This window comes from Halichoeres trimaculatus, unplaced genomic scaffold, assembly GCF_033239565.1.
Source record: "Halichoeres trimaculatus isolate MK-OKI-2021-1 unplaced genomic scaffold, fHalTri1.1 fHalTri1_scaffold_22, whole genome shotgun sequence".
Lineage (NCBI taxonomy): Eukaryota > Metazoa > Chordata > Actinopteri > Labriformes > Labridae > Halichoeres > Halichoeres trimaculatus.
The window spans coordinates 8,101,382-8,117,937 of NW_027437200.1; the positions used below are offsets into that span (position 1 = coordinate 8,101,382).

General features: G+C 39.1%; 1 protein-coding gene and 1 long non-coding RNA gene across 3 annotated transcripts in view; one reads left to right on the forward strand and one right to left on the reverse strand.

The window, feature by feature from the left end:
- LOC141811335 (equilibrative nucleoside transporter 2-like) overlaps positions 1 to 16,556 on the reverse strand; it is a 24,148-nt gene continuing 7,592 nt past the window's right edge. Inside the window, exons 2-14 of one of the 2 annotated variants that reach the window (XM_074699358.1) lie at positions 15,429 to 15,485; positions 15,012 to 15,093; positions 11,222 to 11,367; positions 10,021 to 10,160; positions 9,792 to 9,926; positions 9,473 to 9,570; positions 8,675 to 8,744; positions 7,651 to 7,680; positions 6,825 to 7,000; positions 6,643 to 6,748; positions 6,451 to 6,536; positions 5,796 to 5,995; positions 2 to 3,427 (exon numbers count right to left, since the gene is read on the reverse strand). In XM_074699358.1, the coding sequence (XP_074555459.1) occupies positions 3,316 to 3,427; positions 5,796 to 5,995; positions 6,451 to 6,536; positions 6,643 to 6,748; positions 6,825 to 7,000; positions 7,651 to 7,680; positions 8,675 to 8,744; positions 9,473 to 9,570; positions 9,792 to 9,926; positions 10,021 to 10,160; positions 11,222 to 11,367; positions 15,012 to 15,093; positions 15,429 to 15,460 (1,413 nt within the window). In that variant the 5' untranslated portion in view covers positions 15,461 to 15,485 and the 3' untranslated portion in view covers positions 2 to 3,315. Of the gene's footprint in view, positions 3,428 to 5,795; positions 5,996 to 6,450; positions 6,537 to 6,642; positions 6,749 to 6,824; positions 7,001 to 7,650; positions 7,681 to 8,674; positions 8,745 to 9,472; positions 9,571 to 9,791; positions 9,927 to 10,020; positions 10,161 to 11,221; positions 11,368 to 15,011; positions 15,094 to 15,428; positions 15,486 to 16,556 lie in introns of both variants that reach the window. The other variant, XM_074699359.1, reaches the window with a different exon arrangement.
- Positions 15,203 to 16,556, forward strand: part of LOC141811337 (uncharacterized) — a 19,473-nt gene continuing 18,119 nt past the window's right edge. Inside the window, exon 1 of the long non-coding RNA XR_012600167.1 lies at positions 15,203 to 15,512. This is a non-coding gene — a long non-coding RNA (uncharacterized LOC141811337). The remainder of the gene's footprint in view (positions 15,513 to 16,556) is intronic.

Consider the following 16,556-nt stretch of genomic DNA (forward strand, 5'->3'; position numbering starts at 1 on the left):
GTTTTTGATGCAACAAGTCACAGTGTAAGTCATATATTGGTATAACCAGTGGGTTAAGAACATATGGCTTGTTATTTAAGAGATCAAAATTTAAGTTACACACATTTTCAACACCACAAACGCACAGATCTGTTCATAACCATCACTTTATTGACAGTTGAATCTACAAAGTTACATAACTCAGGCATGATTCCCTTTACTGTTTCCCAGACATGGTCCTGTGGTTTTTAAGCAGCACATGAAGTACCAGAGAAAACACCATGACACTTTGGATTACTCCACTTCTGTTGCTCATGTTGGATGATTTCCTGCTGCTAAAACAATTAGCAACACAAGCACAGACTAGTGACTACAGAAGGCAGCCGACAGCGTGTATCAACACTCCAATGTTACACTAACAACACCGAACTGAAACTAGAAACTGTACACATTCTATATAATACTTGTGTTATCTTTTATTTTACATTCTCTGTACAACAGGGCCAGGAGCAGAAACTAAAGACGTTAAATAACTGTAACATGTTTCTAAATGCTTTATCTTCATCACTGATGCAGCTTTGACACGCTGCAGGAAATATAAAGCACAGCAAAAATGCAGCATATTCTATACTGCAAAGTACGAACGTAGCATGTGCTACATTTTCTTTAGCGTAAAAACTAAACACTTTACATGTCCAGAACTTATTGATGCTCTATTTCCCATTCAAAGACTCCAAAGTACAAACTTGAGAGTATGCATGAATTATTGTTCAAGATCTGCAGGTGGAGACCTTTGAAGACACGTTTTTCGTGTTGCCACCAAACTCCATTGACAAACACAGTACTTTAACCCTTCAGAACAGCTATGTTTTTGCTCCACTGCTGCCACCATCCCTTGATTATTTTGTGAAAGTGTGTCTAACATAAACATTTGATGAAAGCTGAATGAAACAATGAAAGCTCAGTCAATCATTAACATAAACTAACCCATCGAAGAAATGTTCTGTAAATCAGAACAGTGTTAAAAACATAAAATGACTGTTTTGTCAATGAAATGTGGTGGGTCTGAAGACAGCGCTGTAGATTAACCTCATTAATTCGGCCTGCAGAAACCTTTTCAAATGTTTTAGGTTTACAAAACAATGAGGAAAATGTTGAAAAATCTAACTTTAAGTAAATGTAGCTTAAATCAAACCATACATGAATAAAAAAGATCAGTATTATCCTGTTAATGTTGCTCCCTCTATTATGACCTTAGCCTGTATTTCATCTGAAGCAGCAGCATCACAAAGACTCATTTAATGCTTGACTTTCATACAGACTCTGACAGGTGACACAGTTTGTGTACTGAGAATAAAAATAAAGGCTTTCAAGCATTGGAGAAATCAGTCCTAGAGATTATTCTTCAATAAATCTACATCAACCTAAAGATAAATATCATTCATATGCATGTGAAGATGTCGGTGCACAGTAAAACTAAAAGAGCTGAGTGTAAGTATTCCTCTGGGAAAAGAAACAACAGGATTTATCATTACTCATGCAGCACTTTAACAGATTTTCCTCATCTGACATGCAGACTCTTCCTGTGTAACCTGTGGGGTGTACCATGAAGCCAGCTCCTCCATCTTTCAGGTCATGGTTCAGTGTTAGGTGCTAGAGTCCTGGTTTTCTGGTGGGGTTTATGTGAATTTTCCAGGACTCTAGTGCTAATTTCACATTCTCTGTTCCTTTATATGCAGATGAAACTGAAAATTATGTTTTAGCAACTTTAGCAAGGCTTTTTCCAACTTTGCATTATTTTCCTATCAAAAATGCAATGACCTACCAGTGTTGATAAAAACAGCAAATACACAATAGTCTGTATGGGACTGATATCCACTAACGGGATCAGATAAGAGCATTCTTGGTGTTTTGGTTAAATTTTAAATGAAGGGCATGAAAGATTTGTAAAATCAGCTTATAAACACTGGTTTATTTATTAACACTGAGTCTCTAAACCTCAGAAAGTGGATGGACATTGGGGTTAAGTCATCCTCTACAGCGACCTTTGAGGACAGTCTTCTTGTGACTCTCCCGCTGTCGGCGGATCATGTAAGAGCTTGAAGTATTGTGCAGAAAGGATGTTATAAAGCAACATCTAGCTGTAAGATTAAAGACTGAACCGCTCCCCTGCTCAGCTGTCTTATTAAGAAAAAGTGACGGAGACTTTTGAGGACAGAAAGCTCCATTTGTAACATTTTTACCAACGATACAAATCCTTCTGCACCCACTTTTCTTCTTCACTGTCTTCTAACCAGTGCATTTTATGTGTCTTTTTAGTGAATATGAAAGAGAGGAATCCTGCAGGAAATGACAGTGTTAATTCATTAAAGATATCTAGAGTCTTGATACTTGAAAAACAGATTTTGTCTGGTTTTGCTTCGTGGAACACCCCTCTGCTTCATCGCCTCTCATGTTTGAGTTTTTTTCAGCAGACAAATGAAACACTGGAACTTTAAAGCCCAGCAGAGGGCAGCAGCAGCTTTCATGTCAGGGAAACAACCAATGCTGAGAAAGGGGACCAAGACTGGAATTGGCAAATTGAGACAAAAACACAACAAAAAAACACTCGATCTGACTAAATCTTAGCAGCTGCTGGAGTCTCTTTTGGTAATTTAGTGTAACTTTGTGGTCAGATTTTATGGTCCCTTGAACTACTGCCTCACACTGGTTATTAATTTAAACAAACAGCTGAAAAGAAGTTTGTTCAATTGGTGGAAACTTGTTAAAAATACAGAATGCATCTAGGAATAAAAATCAAAAGTGAAAAACTAAAAAGGTAGATTCACTGTAACCATTCAAGTCATCAATCAAATAAAAAAACTCATATCAAAAACCAAACTAATACAAAGAAGTTCTTCTAACATTTGTTTCTCACTGCAGCGTATGAAAAGAAAGTATTTCAGTCTATGTAAGGTTTCCCTTTTCTAAATACATGTCTAATTATGACACGTTTAACATAAATAATTCTAAAAATGGAAACATAAAAGGTCCAACAAAACCACCTCTAAGACCAGAGAGCTCTTTAACTTCAGGTCCAGCTCTTTCCTGGAGTAACAAACATTTCCTGCCAGTCTTTATGGCCTCTAACACGTCATGAGCTGCCACTTCACAGAGCCAGTCATTGGTTGTCAGAGCTGTCGCACACACAGCACCCGACTGATGAATGAAAACATGAGGAGGCTGCACAGTCAGAGAATATGCCATCATGTTCCTCCATCAGGTGTGTTTGAAAATACTCTACTCTGTCTACTGGGTACTAGCAGTGTGTGTGTGTATGCATGTGTGTGAGTGTGTCTAGACCAGAGCTCTGAGGGGGAAGGACACTGCGGCTCCGATGGACAGACCCAAGGCTAAGAAGAAAGTCATGAGAGCTCCTGCTGTCTCTGCGTCTTTGGGCTCCACCAACCTGATGAGAGAAGAAACTCAGACTGTCAGAGGGAGAAATCAGATGATTCAGACTTCAGAGAAAGTCGCAGGTCTAAAAATACAAACAGGTGCAAAACGGTGAGGATCAGGACATCTATTAAAAGCTACGGACTGGCAGAACTACAACACCAATCCCAATGACTGGGGCTCAGTGTAAAACATAAATAAAGACAGAATACACTAATTTGCAAATCCTGTTTAACCTATATTCAAATAAATGCACCAGAAAGACAAGATATCTGTTGTTTAAACTGATTAATTTCATCATTACCCAAACAAGGAGGTTATGTTTTGGGGAGAGTTTGTCCGTCTCTCTGTCTTTCTGTTTGTTTGTGAACAACATAACTCAAAAATTAATGTACAGATCTTGATGAAATTTTCAAAAAATGTTACAAATATGATAAGAAAGAAGTGATTAAATTTTGGAGGTGATCCAGATCACTGGCTGGATCCAGGACTCTTTTTGAAGGATTCTTTATCATTGTGAGATAGGGCCGTTTTCACTATATGTGTATATAACTCCACAATAAATGGTCAGATTGCTTTGAAAAACACTACAACACAAGGTCACTGTTAGGGCATAGTCTGGATTTGACCTTTTTTTTACCTCTCACTCCCAATGTTTTTATTTCATATCTATTATAAAGGGGCGCTGGGTACACTAGCAGCTCCTCGGTTCCTCCCATTCCTGTATCCCATGTCACTGTCTGTTTTCTTATATGTCTTGGAAGGGATGTAACTGAAATGAAATTTCCCTTCAAAAACAAAAAAGGAATTCTGATTTTGATCATTTCTGACAGATGTAAAAAAAACAATCTAGATCCTGCCGATATTCTGGATACTAAGATCTGGAATATGAAATATCTACTGGGTCATCATAATTTTCAACACTGTCAGGTAACAAATTATCATACAAACCTGCAACTAACACCAAATTGTAGCAGACAGTCTGCTGAAAGGGAGTATAACATTAAAGTAGGACTTAAGTGTTGGTGACAATCACAATATGTTTATTGGAGGTCTGCACTCTAACTGCTTTTCAAGTTTTTTTTTGTATATATTCACTCAATTTAAATTTGATGCCTTCAACGTGTTTGAAAAAATCTGAAACACGGACAACAAAAGGCTCAATGATCAATGCTTACTATTCAATATTTTATTAAATATCTCTTGGCTCCCCAAGCAGACATGAGGAGATGTGTTTAATGACTGTGCAAAGTTTGGAATTAACTTGATTTTTTAAAATATTCCTGCTGTTTTTCCTCCTAAATTCTTTAAAGCTGTAGATCTCTGTGTTTTTTTTTTTAATTGAGGCGCCATACCTGTTTTACCGTTGAGCGGCCTTGATGCTTATGCTTATTCCTCATACTGTCACAGAAGTGTTTTGTTATTTCATGGCAAAAAGCAAGCAGCTTTCAGATGCTCTGAAACCACCACCTGGCAGTTTTATTAAAATACAACCAAAGACTGGGGAAAAAAAATTGTGAAAATTCCTTTTTCAAAATGAGAATAGTCACATGAATGATTTTGATTTTCCTTATTTAAACAATTATTTAAACATCTAGCGAGAATCCCCGACAGAGACAGAACAACAAAAGAAGAAGCAGAGTAATCTGTATCTATTATCACTGTCAGCTTTTAAAATGAACTAGACTTTAACTGAAAACCTGTTCACTGAACCCTTTAACTTCTGTGAAATCTGCTTTTGCTTCACATCATCAGGTTATTTCACTGCTGACTCATGTGTCATGAACTGCAGGATGTTCAAACTTCTTGTCACTGACTTGCCGAGTTTATTCCCAGCTCATCAGGGTTTGTTCACAGGTATCAGGATGTTATCACCCGTTTTCAAAACGCTTCCAAAGTGTGAATGAATATTCCTCTGCCTACGTGACACCACAAAAAGGACTGAAAACAACACGAGTATGCCAGTCCACTAGGTGGCGATAATGTGGCACCGGTTGCATTGCACACCATAGATAAACATTGTATACCTGGGTATTGAGTGGAGAAAAAAAGAAACAGTTTTTAGTTTTTTCATACTTTAACTACTTTAATACCGGGTCTGGTCACAAACATGCTTTTCATTTTGATTTCCATTATTCAATAAGTCTCCCACTAAGTGTTTAAATTAGAGGCATAAATTAAAACATTTCAACAATCAACAGTTAGAAAAGGAAACTGTTGGATGTTTTGATGCCCTCTGAAAAAACAAAACCTCTTGTGTTGCTGTAACTTTGTCAGCTCAGTCTCTCTTTTTCCTGCCATGAATGGGCCAGAAGGAGACAAAAACAAAAACTTGAAGCCAAATCATAAACTTTCTAAAAACATTTCTGGTTTGTACTCACTGTGGAGCGTAAGACATGGAGAGGCAGACAAAGTAGCCGCTGGACAGCGAGAAGAGACACATGATGGCAGTGAAAGCAGCGTCGTGGTGGAAGTAGACTGGCAGGTAGGAGCGACTCTGAACGTTACAAAGCATGAGCAGAGGGATGAAGATCACTCGAGAGATGACCATCGCCGGGAAGAGACGAGACTCTTTACTGGGCTGCAGAGCAGATAAACAGAGAGGGTGGGTTAGCGACTTCTTTTTAAGTAGACACTGAGGAATGAAATACAGAAAGGGACTGAGAGTGGATATTTCAGCAGTGGTAAAATAAAAATTCCAATGTTTTTACTCCGAGTAATGCAAAACTGTTCTGTATGACAGTGTTTTATCTATAAGTCTTTTACAATTTTCACCTCTGTGGCTTTCTTTCAGCATTAATCTGCTTCTACGTCAGGGATAAACCTGTATTCTTTGAAGCTTAATCAATCTGTTGAGTCTTTTCATTTTGTGGATTAGTGTAGGAGGCGTAGATTATTCTCGACAAAACAATGATCTGTTATTTTAAGACCAAATCAAGCGTCATCAAATCTTCTCTGGATTCTGGTTTAATCATGTAGTCCAACCCACGAAAATCCGTTTAAACAACTGTGTTTTAAAGGAGTCTTAATACTCACCCAGCGTAACCACGTGGTGATGGTGCGACCGAGCCAGTCGTTGATGTTGAAAATCAAGAAGCAGCACGTAGAGATAAAGAAGCGCTCTGAAGAGGAAACAGACTGGGTTTAATTTCCTCCTTCACTGATGCTCGAGATACTGTTCACACCTCATGTCTATATTCAAGTGAGTGTCTTGATGGTTAGTTTTACCCCATTTGGTGTTTGGGAAATATGTTCTGACATCAGCAGTGACGGCAGGGAAGACGGAGAGAGTGACCGTGAAGACAAACGTGACGCAGAACGCCATCACCCAGATCTAAAAGTCAAAGAAGAGACGTTAACGCAGAAATCATAAAATTTGACAGAATTGAACATTTAACCAGTGAGCTCACTTTTTTGAAGACCTCTATGACTGAGGCTTTGGCTGCTCCTGTATTGCTCTGCTCCACAGACAGGAAGGCTTCTGTGTTGGCATCTGAATGTGGGTCTGACTCGACCTCATCTACACCGCAGGCAGCCGAGCCGTTAGCATGACCGTTCAGCTTTCCGTTATCTGCTGTGCCTCCTTCTGCAAATGAAAACAGCAGAAGAGTCAAAATCTACACAACACCACGTGATATAAATATCACTTACAGGATGAACCAGTGGGCTCTTGTCTGTCCTTTGTTGATGGAGAGTTGAAAATTGTTTAAACTGCTGTCTCTTTAAGGCTCCCTGCTCCACAAACCCCCTTCCTTCTGATTGGCCAGCCCTCTAGAGGCCTATTAGAGCAATGGGCAGACCTTGGTGTTTGAGGCCCGCACATGTTTAGTACGAACATATAGCACTGTTCCTTTACATCTATGTTAGAAATATGGGAAAACAGAACACCCCCTCTTTAAAGACAATTTAAAAGATGGAAGCCATAAAAAGAGAGTTTACCCTCCACCATCAGAGAACATATGTGAATGAATTATAAACCAATGAGACAAATATTAAATAGCAGGAAATGATAAAAGCTGACTACACAAAGCTGAACAGTTATTGGAGCCCACACTTTGACCTGGCAGACCACAGTTAGCATGCAGGAATGTGAAAACAGAGAACAGACACACACTTGTGTACGCGTGGGAGCACTGAGGACATGAAGGCCAAGTTATTCCTTTTTTTTAAAGTTTGTTTTGTTGTTTAGATTGGTGTTTGCCTCTGTGTTTCTCCTCCTCTTTGTGCACATCTTACCTTGGTTATATCTCACTTTGGTTTCAGTTCCTGAAAAAGTCAGTCATAAAACAAATGGAATTAAAAATGTATATCGAGCATATTTAGTTACGAATCTCAATTCATGTTTTTGCCCAAATTTTAAATGTGTACACTCCAACAATCCATCAGGATCTGGATTTTGTCTCACATATAACAGGTTTACATTCAAACTAAATACAGTCCGACCTGAAATCTGACCTCAACTTTGCTCCACTGACATTTCAGCCAGTATTTCCTGCAGGGAGGATTCTTCCGTTTGATATTTCCCAATGTTTAGAAATCAAGTTTGACATTTACATCATGCTGTTGCAACAATAAAACTTTTTTAAAGGCGCTATCTCGGTCAAACTCATGCTTGATGTTCAAAGTAATATATCAAAATCTTGATTTGTGCTTTAGTTTGGCTGATTTGATTTTTCCAGACCACAGGGAGGACAAATCCTGTGTTTTTGTAACTGTAAATTTAATTGAAACATGTGAGAAAAAGCGTTTCAAATGTAACAGATGAATTAAGGAGTTATTCATGTCAGTGCTGCTTGTTGTTCTTTGTATCATTTAGAAAGAACACTGAGAGTGTGTGTGTGGGTGTGTGTGTACGTGTGGGTCTCTGGGAGTGTAACAGGCTTGGTCTTTGTCCTGGCCTGGCAGGACTCTAATGGGATAAATGGAGGGGTCAACTCACTTAAAGAGATAATGTCCCACTGAATTGATTTAATTTGAGCGAACAGAGCGAGAACAAGCTGGGAAACTGAGAGGAAAAACTGAACCAGTTCAATCACAGATGGACTAAAGAGTCATAATGACCGTGAGCTTTATTTACACTGTAAAAGATTTCTGCATTTTTGATTAGATTTAGTTTGCACCTTTTTTTATAGGTTTTATTGGGTGAGTTTATATTTTATTTGTTTCAGCTTCGTGTTAAAGATATTTCTTTATATGAATGTAAGGTTACACAAAGGCTACATTCTCTGGGCTTAAAAGAAGTTAAAACCTTAAATCTTACCTTTCAGCAGCCCGTCTGTAGTTTCTGCCTCATACTTGCTGCTTTTGTTCAAATGATATCGAGCAAATTCCTGGAAACAGCAGAAAGCAAGAATTAGGCCAAAGTTGCAAAATCAAACATGACTCAAGCTGCTCACCTATTGTTGTACGTTGAGACTAAGATTAAGTTCAGACTAATGCCAGGTTTTCTGACAAGTCCCAGCTTTGTTTCATTTTGTTTTCAAGCTGTGGATCACGTCCACAAGACGAGCACAAAATGATTTTTGGGCTTTACTGCACTGTAGATGAATTTGTTAAATTGACACTAAAAAGGCAACAAGTGCTTGAGCCAGAGCAGTTTAAAAAGCTAGAAATGTCTGATTAAAAGCATGACGATGGCAGAGACTGACTGGTGTTTCATCTTAAAGAGCAACCCTGTTGATTGATGACTTCCAGTGTGACATGTCCCTCTCAAAAAGCTTTAGATCACCATTAAATACTCATCTGATAAGAAGATTTTCTCACACATATGTAAGACTAAACTAGGATGCATTCCTGAGGACTTCTCCTGTGTTTCAGCAGCTGTTTTACACTGAATGTCCACTGACACATTCAGATGAAGGTCTCCAGTTTACAGGGTCACTCTTTAAACTGGAGCACCAGGAGCTGACAGAGACACATCCACACTACCAGGCCCGAAGAAGACCATTGTTTAGGAGTTATCAAACCAAGTCAATCACAGCTAAGTGTCAGCTTATCGTGGATGGAGGGAGGGGGGAGCTCCACCGATCAGAAACCTTCAGCTCACAGGTGTACTGACCAGACGAGGAAGCAGCATGTAGCTGAAGAGTGTCACCAGCGTCCCCACACATGGAGTGATGAAGTAACCCAATGCTGCGGTCTCAGAGTCGGCATCACCTGAGAAATAAAAACAAATGAGCTTATTCAGATCAGAGAGCACATGAAACACTCCTCAGAGGGACACATCAGGAGCTGTGTGGTGGGTGGCTCGTCGTGCTGATTTCACTACATTAGCCCAGGATTCAATATGAATGTCGTCTGTTACTAGGCAACAATGGACGAGGCCTCTAGTGGTGATGGGCGTGTGTGTGTGTGTGTGTGTGTATGTGGGGGCTTACTGCCGATGGCTATGAGCATGGCAATGGCAGCGAAGGTCCCGGCGAGCCCCTGCCCGCTCATGAAGATGGCGCTGTACCTCTGAGGCAGCAGACCCACCAGGCCGAACAGGCTGCCCTGCAGCACCGCACCGAACGCTGAAACACATAAAAACACACACATTATAACATGGAACTGAACTCTTTCTCTTACAGGTTCCACTCACACACACACACACAGGTGATAGCTTACAGTTGATGAACCAGATGGTCGCCATGGTGACAGAGAAGAAGCTGTCTTCCTCCATGGGCACTTTGACCAGAACCGCAGTGACGATGAAGAGCAGCAGGACCAGAATCAGACTCCCGCCGATACGGAGAGCCTCAGATATCCTGAACACACATCACAACGGTCATTCAACCCAAAACACACTCAGTTTTATCCTTAACAAAAAAAATAAATAAAAGGTTTTACGGTTAATGCATTTTTCACAACTTTTGTACGTTTTTCTTTTCTGTATTGGTCTTTTTTTTTCTACAAACTTCATTAGTAGTTTCTCTGTAAAGAAACCCAAAAGACCCCACAGACATTCTGAATTTTTTTTTTTTTTTTTTTGCAATTATCTGTTGTATTCCAGTTTCCAAACTCTAATAATTAAACTCTGCATTAATTTTCTCATAGTAGCAAGCTGACAGACACAAAGAAAAAATTCATGACTATTTTTCTGAGAAAAAAAACATCAGGCTCCTGAAACTTTTTTCCTTAGAATTCTGAGATTAAAGTCAGAATAAAAAAAATATTTCCAAATATTTTTGTGTCTGATTTTTTTTCTGAGAAAAGTTTGAATTCTGAGGAAAAAAAGGCACAATTCTGAGATTTACTCAAATAAAAGAGTAAAAAAAAAAGGATGTTATTTTTTTTTAGTGGCCCTAATCCTGTTCCGTAGTCATGCATACTTTGGAGAGGAAGAGGATAGAGCTTCTGTTTCTGTAAAATGTATAATAACATTTTAAAGAGGTGAGTGGGTGTGGGAGGAAAATTACACAGTTATGTGGACCTACGGTTTATGCCAAAGGGTAGATTGGTGACAACAGTTCACTGGTTCATAGTTCTGCATCATCATGAAACTTTAAATCTATCGTCACATTCTGGTCCCTTAGAGCAAGAAAGAAAGCAGCGTTGCTCAAATGAGCCGTAATAATCTAGGTTTTACAAACTAAAAGGCTCAAACCTTGCAAAAAGGAGCTTGATTCAGTTTAAAGTATACTGTATGCTGTGTGTCTCTGCTCTGCCTGTCTCACAGACTCAGCACAGACCTCACCACCTGCTCTCCGTCAGAGGTTGACATTTCATGAGACAGCTAACCATCTGTGTTTGGTTTGATTTGAACGCTCTGTGAGACCTCTAGCCTCCTTCGACCCTGATCTAACGCCTCCTCTCATCAGGTCCTGACCTCTGGTAGAAGAAGGAGTTGAGTAGCGTGAAGAGCAGCAGGGGCAGCTGGGACAGGAGGGTCATCCAGTTGTTGAAGTAGTATTCCTTACGTTCCACCACCGTGCCATTGCTTATATATGTTGTGTTAAGGCGACTCTGAAAATACTGCAAAGCAAGAAGAGAGGAAACACATGTTGGATTGTCAGTAACAGATGATCCTTCTCTTTGCCCCAACGGCACCGAACTCATGATCCGGGGTCCTGTTTTGCATCCAAACTTTTATCCGGCAGTCTCTTTCCTCTCTCCAGCACTGCCAGAGTATTATTTGCTTTGTTATTATTATTGATTTAATATACAGAACCTTTGAGACCTTTGTTTGCTTATTATTTTCCATTCATTTCTCAGATCTTGATTCCCTGAAGAGAAAAACTAAAGCAGAATATGTTTAAGAGAAGAGATCATATTTTACTGATGCTTTGAGGTAATACATGTTTTTCTTTTTCTAGTAGGTATAGAAAATGTTTACTTTGGCAAAGTGATTGCTAAAGATTGAGTCAAAAATGGACTCTGTACCCACTTGTGGTTTGAGAGTGTAAGTCGAGTAAAAGTCTTGAGAAAAACACGTTTCACAACACTCCAGTATTGCTCTAATATTTGGTTCTGCTGCCTGACTCAAGCCTTCGCCCTCACACCTCCAGTAGTTGTGAACGCACGGCTTAAAATAGCTCTGGCTGGGAAGTGGCAAAGCTTTGTGCAGGGTCCACAGTGTTTCTGAGGCACTGCAGACGCAGGTAACAAGCATGTGAAGAAAAGAAAAATACTTCCCTGACATGTGAGTGTATTGTTTACATGCACATGGTTATCCAAAGTCATATGACGAAGCATGTGGGTTCAGAGGATCACCTTTAGGTCTTGATCTTTAATACCCAGACTGCATACCACAGGTTCATTATGAATACATGCTTGAGTGGTATGAACAGCTTACTGTCCTTAAGGCTAATGTCATCCATCCAGCATGTGACTCTATAAGAAGTGAACCTCTGAAATAACAGCTGCCTTGAGGAGAATTCTCAGACATTCAGCTGGTCTGAAAAGAATAACGATAGAAATCACAGTCTAATTTCACATCCTAAAAAGGTCAATCTTTAAATTCATCAGCTGTTGACTCACAAAGATGTACATTTCTGGGAATGATGGTTAATTTCGTGACATTTCTGGTGTAGCCAGCAGTTAGGAAAATGCAACTTCTTGCTGAACCTTGAGAAGCAACCGTGTGTTCAGATAAAAAGTGAAACAAAATCCATCCTTTAGATACAAGTATGTGTATTGAGCCCTTGAACTATTTGCCAAATCTTCTCTGCCAGTGACAAACAGATCAGTTTAACATAGCAGACACTCACAGGTGTGGCCAATCCAGCAAACCAGACCTCTGGTCGAACCAGAACCTCAGAGTCAGTGGCAACAGATGAACAAGCTGTTTGACATTGGCAGAGGAGATTTGGCAAATTTCATAGGAGCAACCCACATACTTTGCAGCTCCTCCCGTAAATGCATGTTCCTTACACCGTTAAAAAGAGGATAAACAGACTTTCCGGCAGTATAAGATTTATTACCAAGAAATATTGTTACAACAAAGAGAAAATCTACCAAATGATAATTTGGTAGATATGGTAATTTGAGATAAATTTACAAAGTTCCACAGATGCTTTACTCTGCCTTACTTAGGGAAGGGTACCTTTCGATACTTTTTTTGTTTATTTATGTGGTAATATATATTAATTTGTTAAAAATAATATAATTAAATAATAATTATAGATAATAAAATCTCAGAGGTTTTTTTTCAATTTAATATATTTATTTCTTTAAGGGCATATTGCAGGTTAAAGGCAACTGTCAAGAAATTGAATGGGAAATAACTTAAAAACAATAACCTGGAAGAAATTCCTAAATTAATAAACCAAAGGGTCTCCTGGAGAAGTTTTAGTACAGGTTTTTGTACTTCCACATTAAAAACCGTCATTTGAACGTGACGTCACAGTCGGGAGTCCCGCTGCTTCTGCCTCAGTTTAACATTAATAAACATGGATCAGACAGTCACTCCTGTCAATGAAGAGAAAGAAAATCTCAATTCCTATCTATATGATAGTCCTCAGGGTTAAAATTATGAGTCTGTTAGGAAAGATGGAGACCAGGAAAAGGGCAGGATGAGGAGGAATAACAGCCGTAGGAGAGCAGTGGAGTTGTGGAGCCAGAGGAGAACGGAGCAGGTGTCCAGGTGAGTGAGCGCTGTTAGCTAGTGATATGTAGCCTAATGCTGTGTTCACATCAACAAATTTAAAGTTTGAAATCAGATAGACTCCATCATATCAATCTTCCTGTTGAGAAATGAGCACCAAAGATGAATGCGTTTTTTGAGACTGATGCAGAAATAAAGTCCCGTCTTGTCAGCTGCACAAAAATGAATCCGAGCACGAAAGCTAACTCACGGAGTCTGAAAAAGTGGACTCTATGTACTGTTAAGCTAACATTTCTGCATCCATCCATCCAAACACATCTGATTCATCTTAATGGATGGTCAAATTAAATAAAAAACACAATAAACACGACCTGAAACGTCCGATCTCACTCATGACAACCTGTTATTCACATTAGCTCAAAGCAGAGTAAAGGAATGCGAGTCCCTTTTGTTACATCAAATAACGCGATGCTGAAAAAAGAGCATTTTAAACAGCTGTACTGAAAACAGCCACTTCTTCCTTTTAATTTGTGCCTTTTTTGTTGAATATCAAACAAAATCAGCGATTGACTTAATCTACTACCTTTATTAGACCATGTTTAGTGTTAAATCAAATTTTTTTTTTTAAACTGCACTATGTCCTTTAATATAAAGTTGTTGAGAACTGTGTACTCTTCCACTCCCTCACAGTCACAAGGATGCGTTTAGGTACCTAAACATGGTACCGTTTGACTTTACGTGAATCAGTACTCAGTACTGCAGACTAGGGGTGCAGTGATCACCAATCTTTAAAAAGCCTGCGGATACCTATCTTGGCCGATACAGATTTTTATTTTTTATAACTGACAGCATATACCTTCAATGTTCCAACATTATTTTATTGAAAATCATTGAACAATACCTGTGAAACAATAAAATCTGTATGTTTTAACTTAAACGACCAATAAAGTGTCCTGAGCTTTAGGTCTCAGAGCAAAAAGCAACAATAAAGTTTGGCTGTCAGACCTTCCTGGAGGTATGTAAGATCAGTTTCATATGTAAGGATGGGCTGATCACCAATCACCACTCATCCAAAATAAAGAAAATTGGCACTGATCAATTGGCCAGTCGATTGTTTGGTGCATGTCTACTGCAGACAGAATTCAGTTGGTACCTACAAAATGACCAGCCATCAAGATGGCCTAAAAATCATCATGGTGCAGATTGGTGAAAAGTCAGGCTTGGTCAGGTCTGTCCTCAAGAGGAGCAGAAAACTACTTCAGTGAGATCCATCATTTCTGATGCATTCCAGGAAGTCAGGAAATCTCACCGCTGACACACCACCAAGTAAATTTCCTGCTCTGGATAAACTGGTTTCTCTAAAACAGATTGTAAACTGCACCTGCATGAACACTGGAAGCAGTATTGGTCAATACGCCCTGAATTGCAAACACTTCAGACTGAAAGCAGAACACAACTTTCCCTGACATCCACACCCATGAGGTGTTTCTATAATCTCAGTTTGTTTATATTAAAAAGTCAAGATGAAAAGGTCATTTCTGCCTTTCTATATGGGACAGATTACTGCTCTCACCAGTGAAGCTGTCATGAAAAAGTTCCATGGTAGCAGCGTTCCCAGCCCCAGAATGAAGAAAATGATCCCCACCAGGCAGCCCCTGTGGATGGTAAATAAAGGGTGTTATTTGAAAACGGATTTACTGAATAAAACAGATTCTGCCAAGCAGCATTAAACCACACTTGTTCTTAACACCACCAGCACTGGGTGTCTGCGCCTCAACATGGACTAATACTACGGATTACAACTTTAACACAACACTGTGAGAGGACGAAAGAATACTTTTAGATTCAGAAGATGTTTGGGTCATCCTAGACATAAAATCAAAAACCACACAGAAACTGTGGTCGAGAGTAAGAAAACCTCAGTGGAGCTTTGGTCGAGAGCAAACAGAAGGAAGTGAAAGTTTCACTGTATCTGCTGATTTTCACTCACCGGTCCTGCGGAGCATCTGTTCGTTCCTTCATCCTGTCGGGAGAAGATCTGTTGCAACTGAAATGGCAAAGGAAGAAAAGAAAGGTCAGCAGCAGCTCCAGACATTATAAAACTTCTGGGTGTTTTCCTGTTCTGATGAGATGAGGGGGTATAGTGTGAGAGCGTGGAAAAACTAAGTCCAAAGGAATGTTAGAGTAAAGTCAGAGGTCTTAGTGTCTGGGAATAGAGGATGTCAGATAAGATCTCTGGTTCTGGACGTCTGGTGTCCTCCACAAACATTTTTAATCAACCCAAATCTCTACGATCTTAGCAAATGAAATTCAGGAGTTCATGCAGCTTAAATCTGAAAAACAGCAAAGATTTTACACAAGATTGGAGGCACTCAAGATTCATGTGACTATCAGAGTAAGTATCAAGAAGAAAACACAAAACTCACAAAAGATAAAAGAGAGAGTGTCAGAAGGTCTTAAACTCAAAATGTTTTTGTTTTTCCTTAAAATGACTGAAATGCTCTTAGAAAATTACAAAGAAATCCCTCCTATAATTTTCCTTATGCTGGTCATTCAATCCCAAACTCTAGTTTTCCTCCTCTCAAATAAACAAAACTTTGACTTTTAAATCATGTCTTGTGACTAATGATGTTGAGGATTAAATATTTTTCCTGACTCAACTGTCTCAAACATATTTCAAGTTTTTTTTCCCCCAAAGATTAAATAAATGAAATAAATACAAGAATAAATAAATCAAAATAATATTTTTAAATAATACTTTTCCTGTTATTTGAGAAAAGTTTGGACACACCTGGTCTGGGATTTGAAATAATGAACAAGCATTGTTTTAAGTTAAGGTGAAGAATTCAGTTCAAATTGAAATGTTGATCACTTTATCCACACTACAAATGTATTTTAAAAACAGAAATAAAACTTACTTCACAGAAAAGAAAAAAACATGCTCCGTCTGAGGAAGTGGGAGTACTGAAAATACTTTCATAACCTAGCAACAGTAAACACTGGTGAGGGCGCTGCTCAAAACATGGCGTGAAAGGAGACAGCCACGCATTTAATTCACCAGCAACACAGCAGTATTTATGACTCAACTAATCATTTGAGGCCCCTCGATACAAAGACC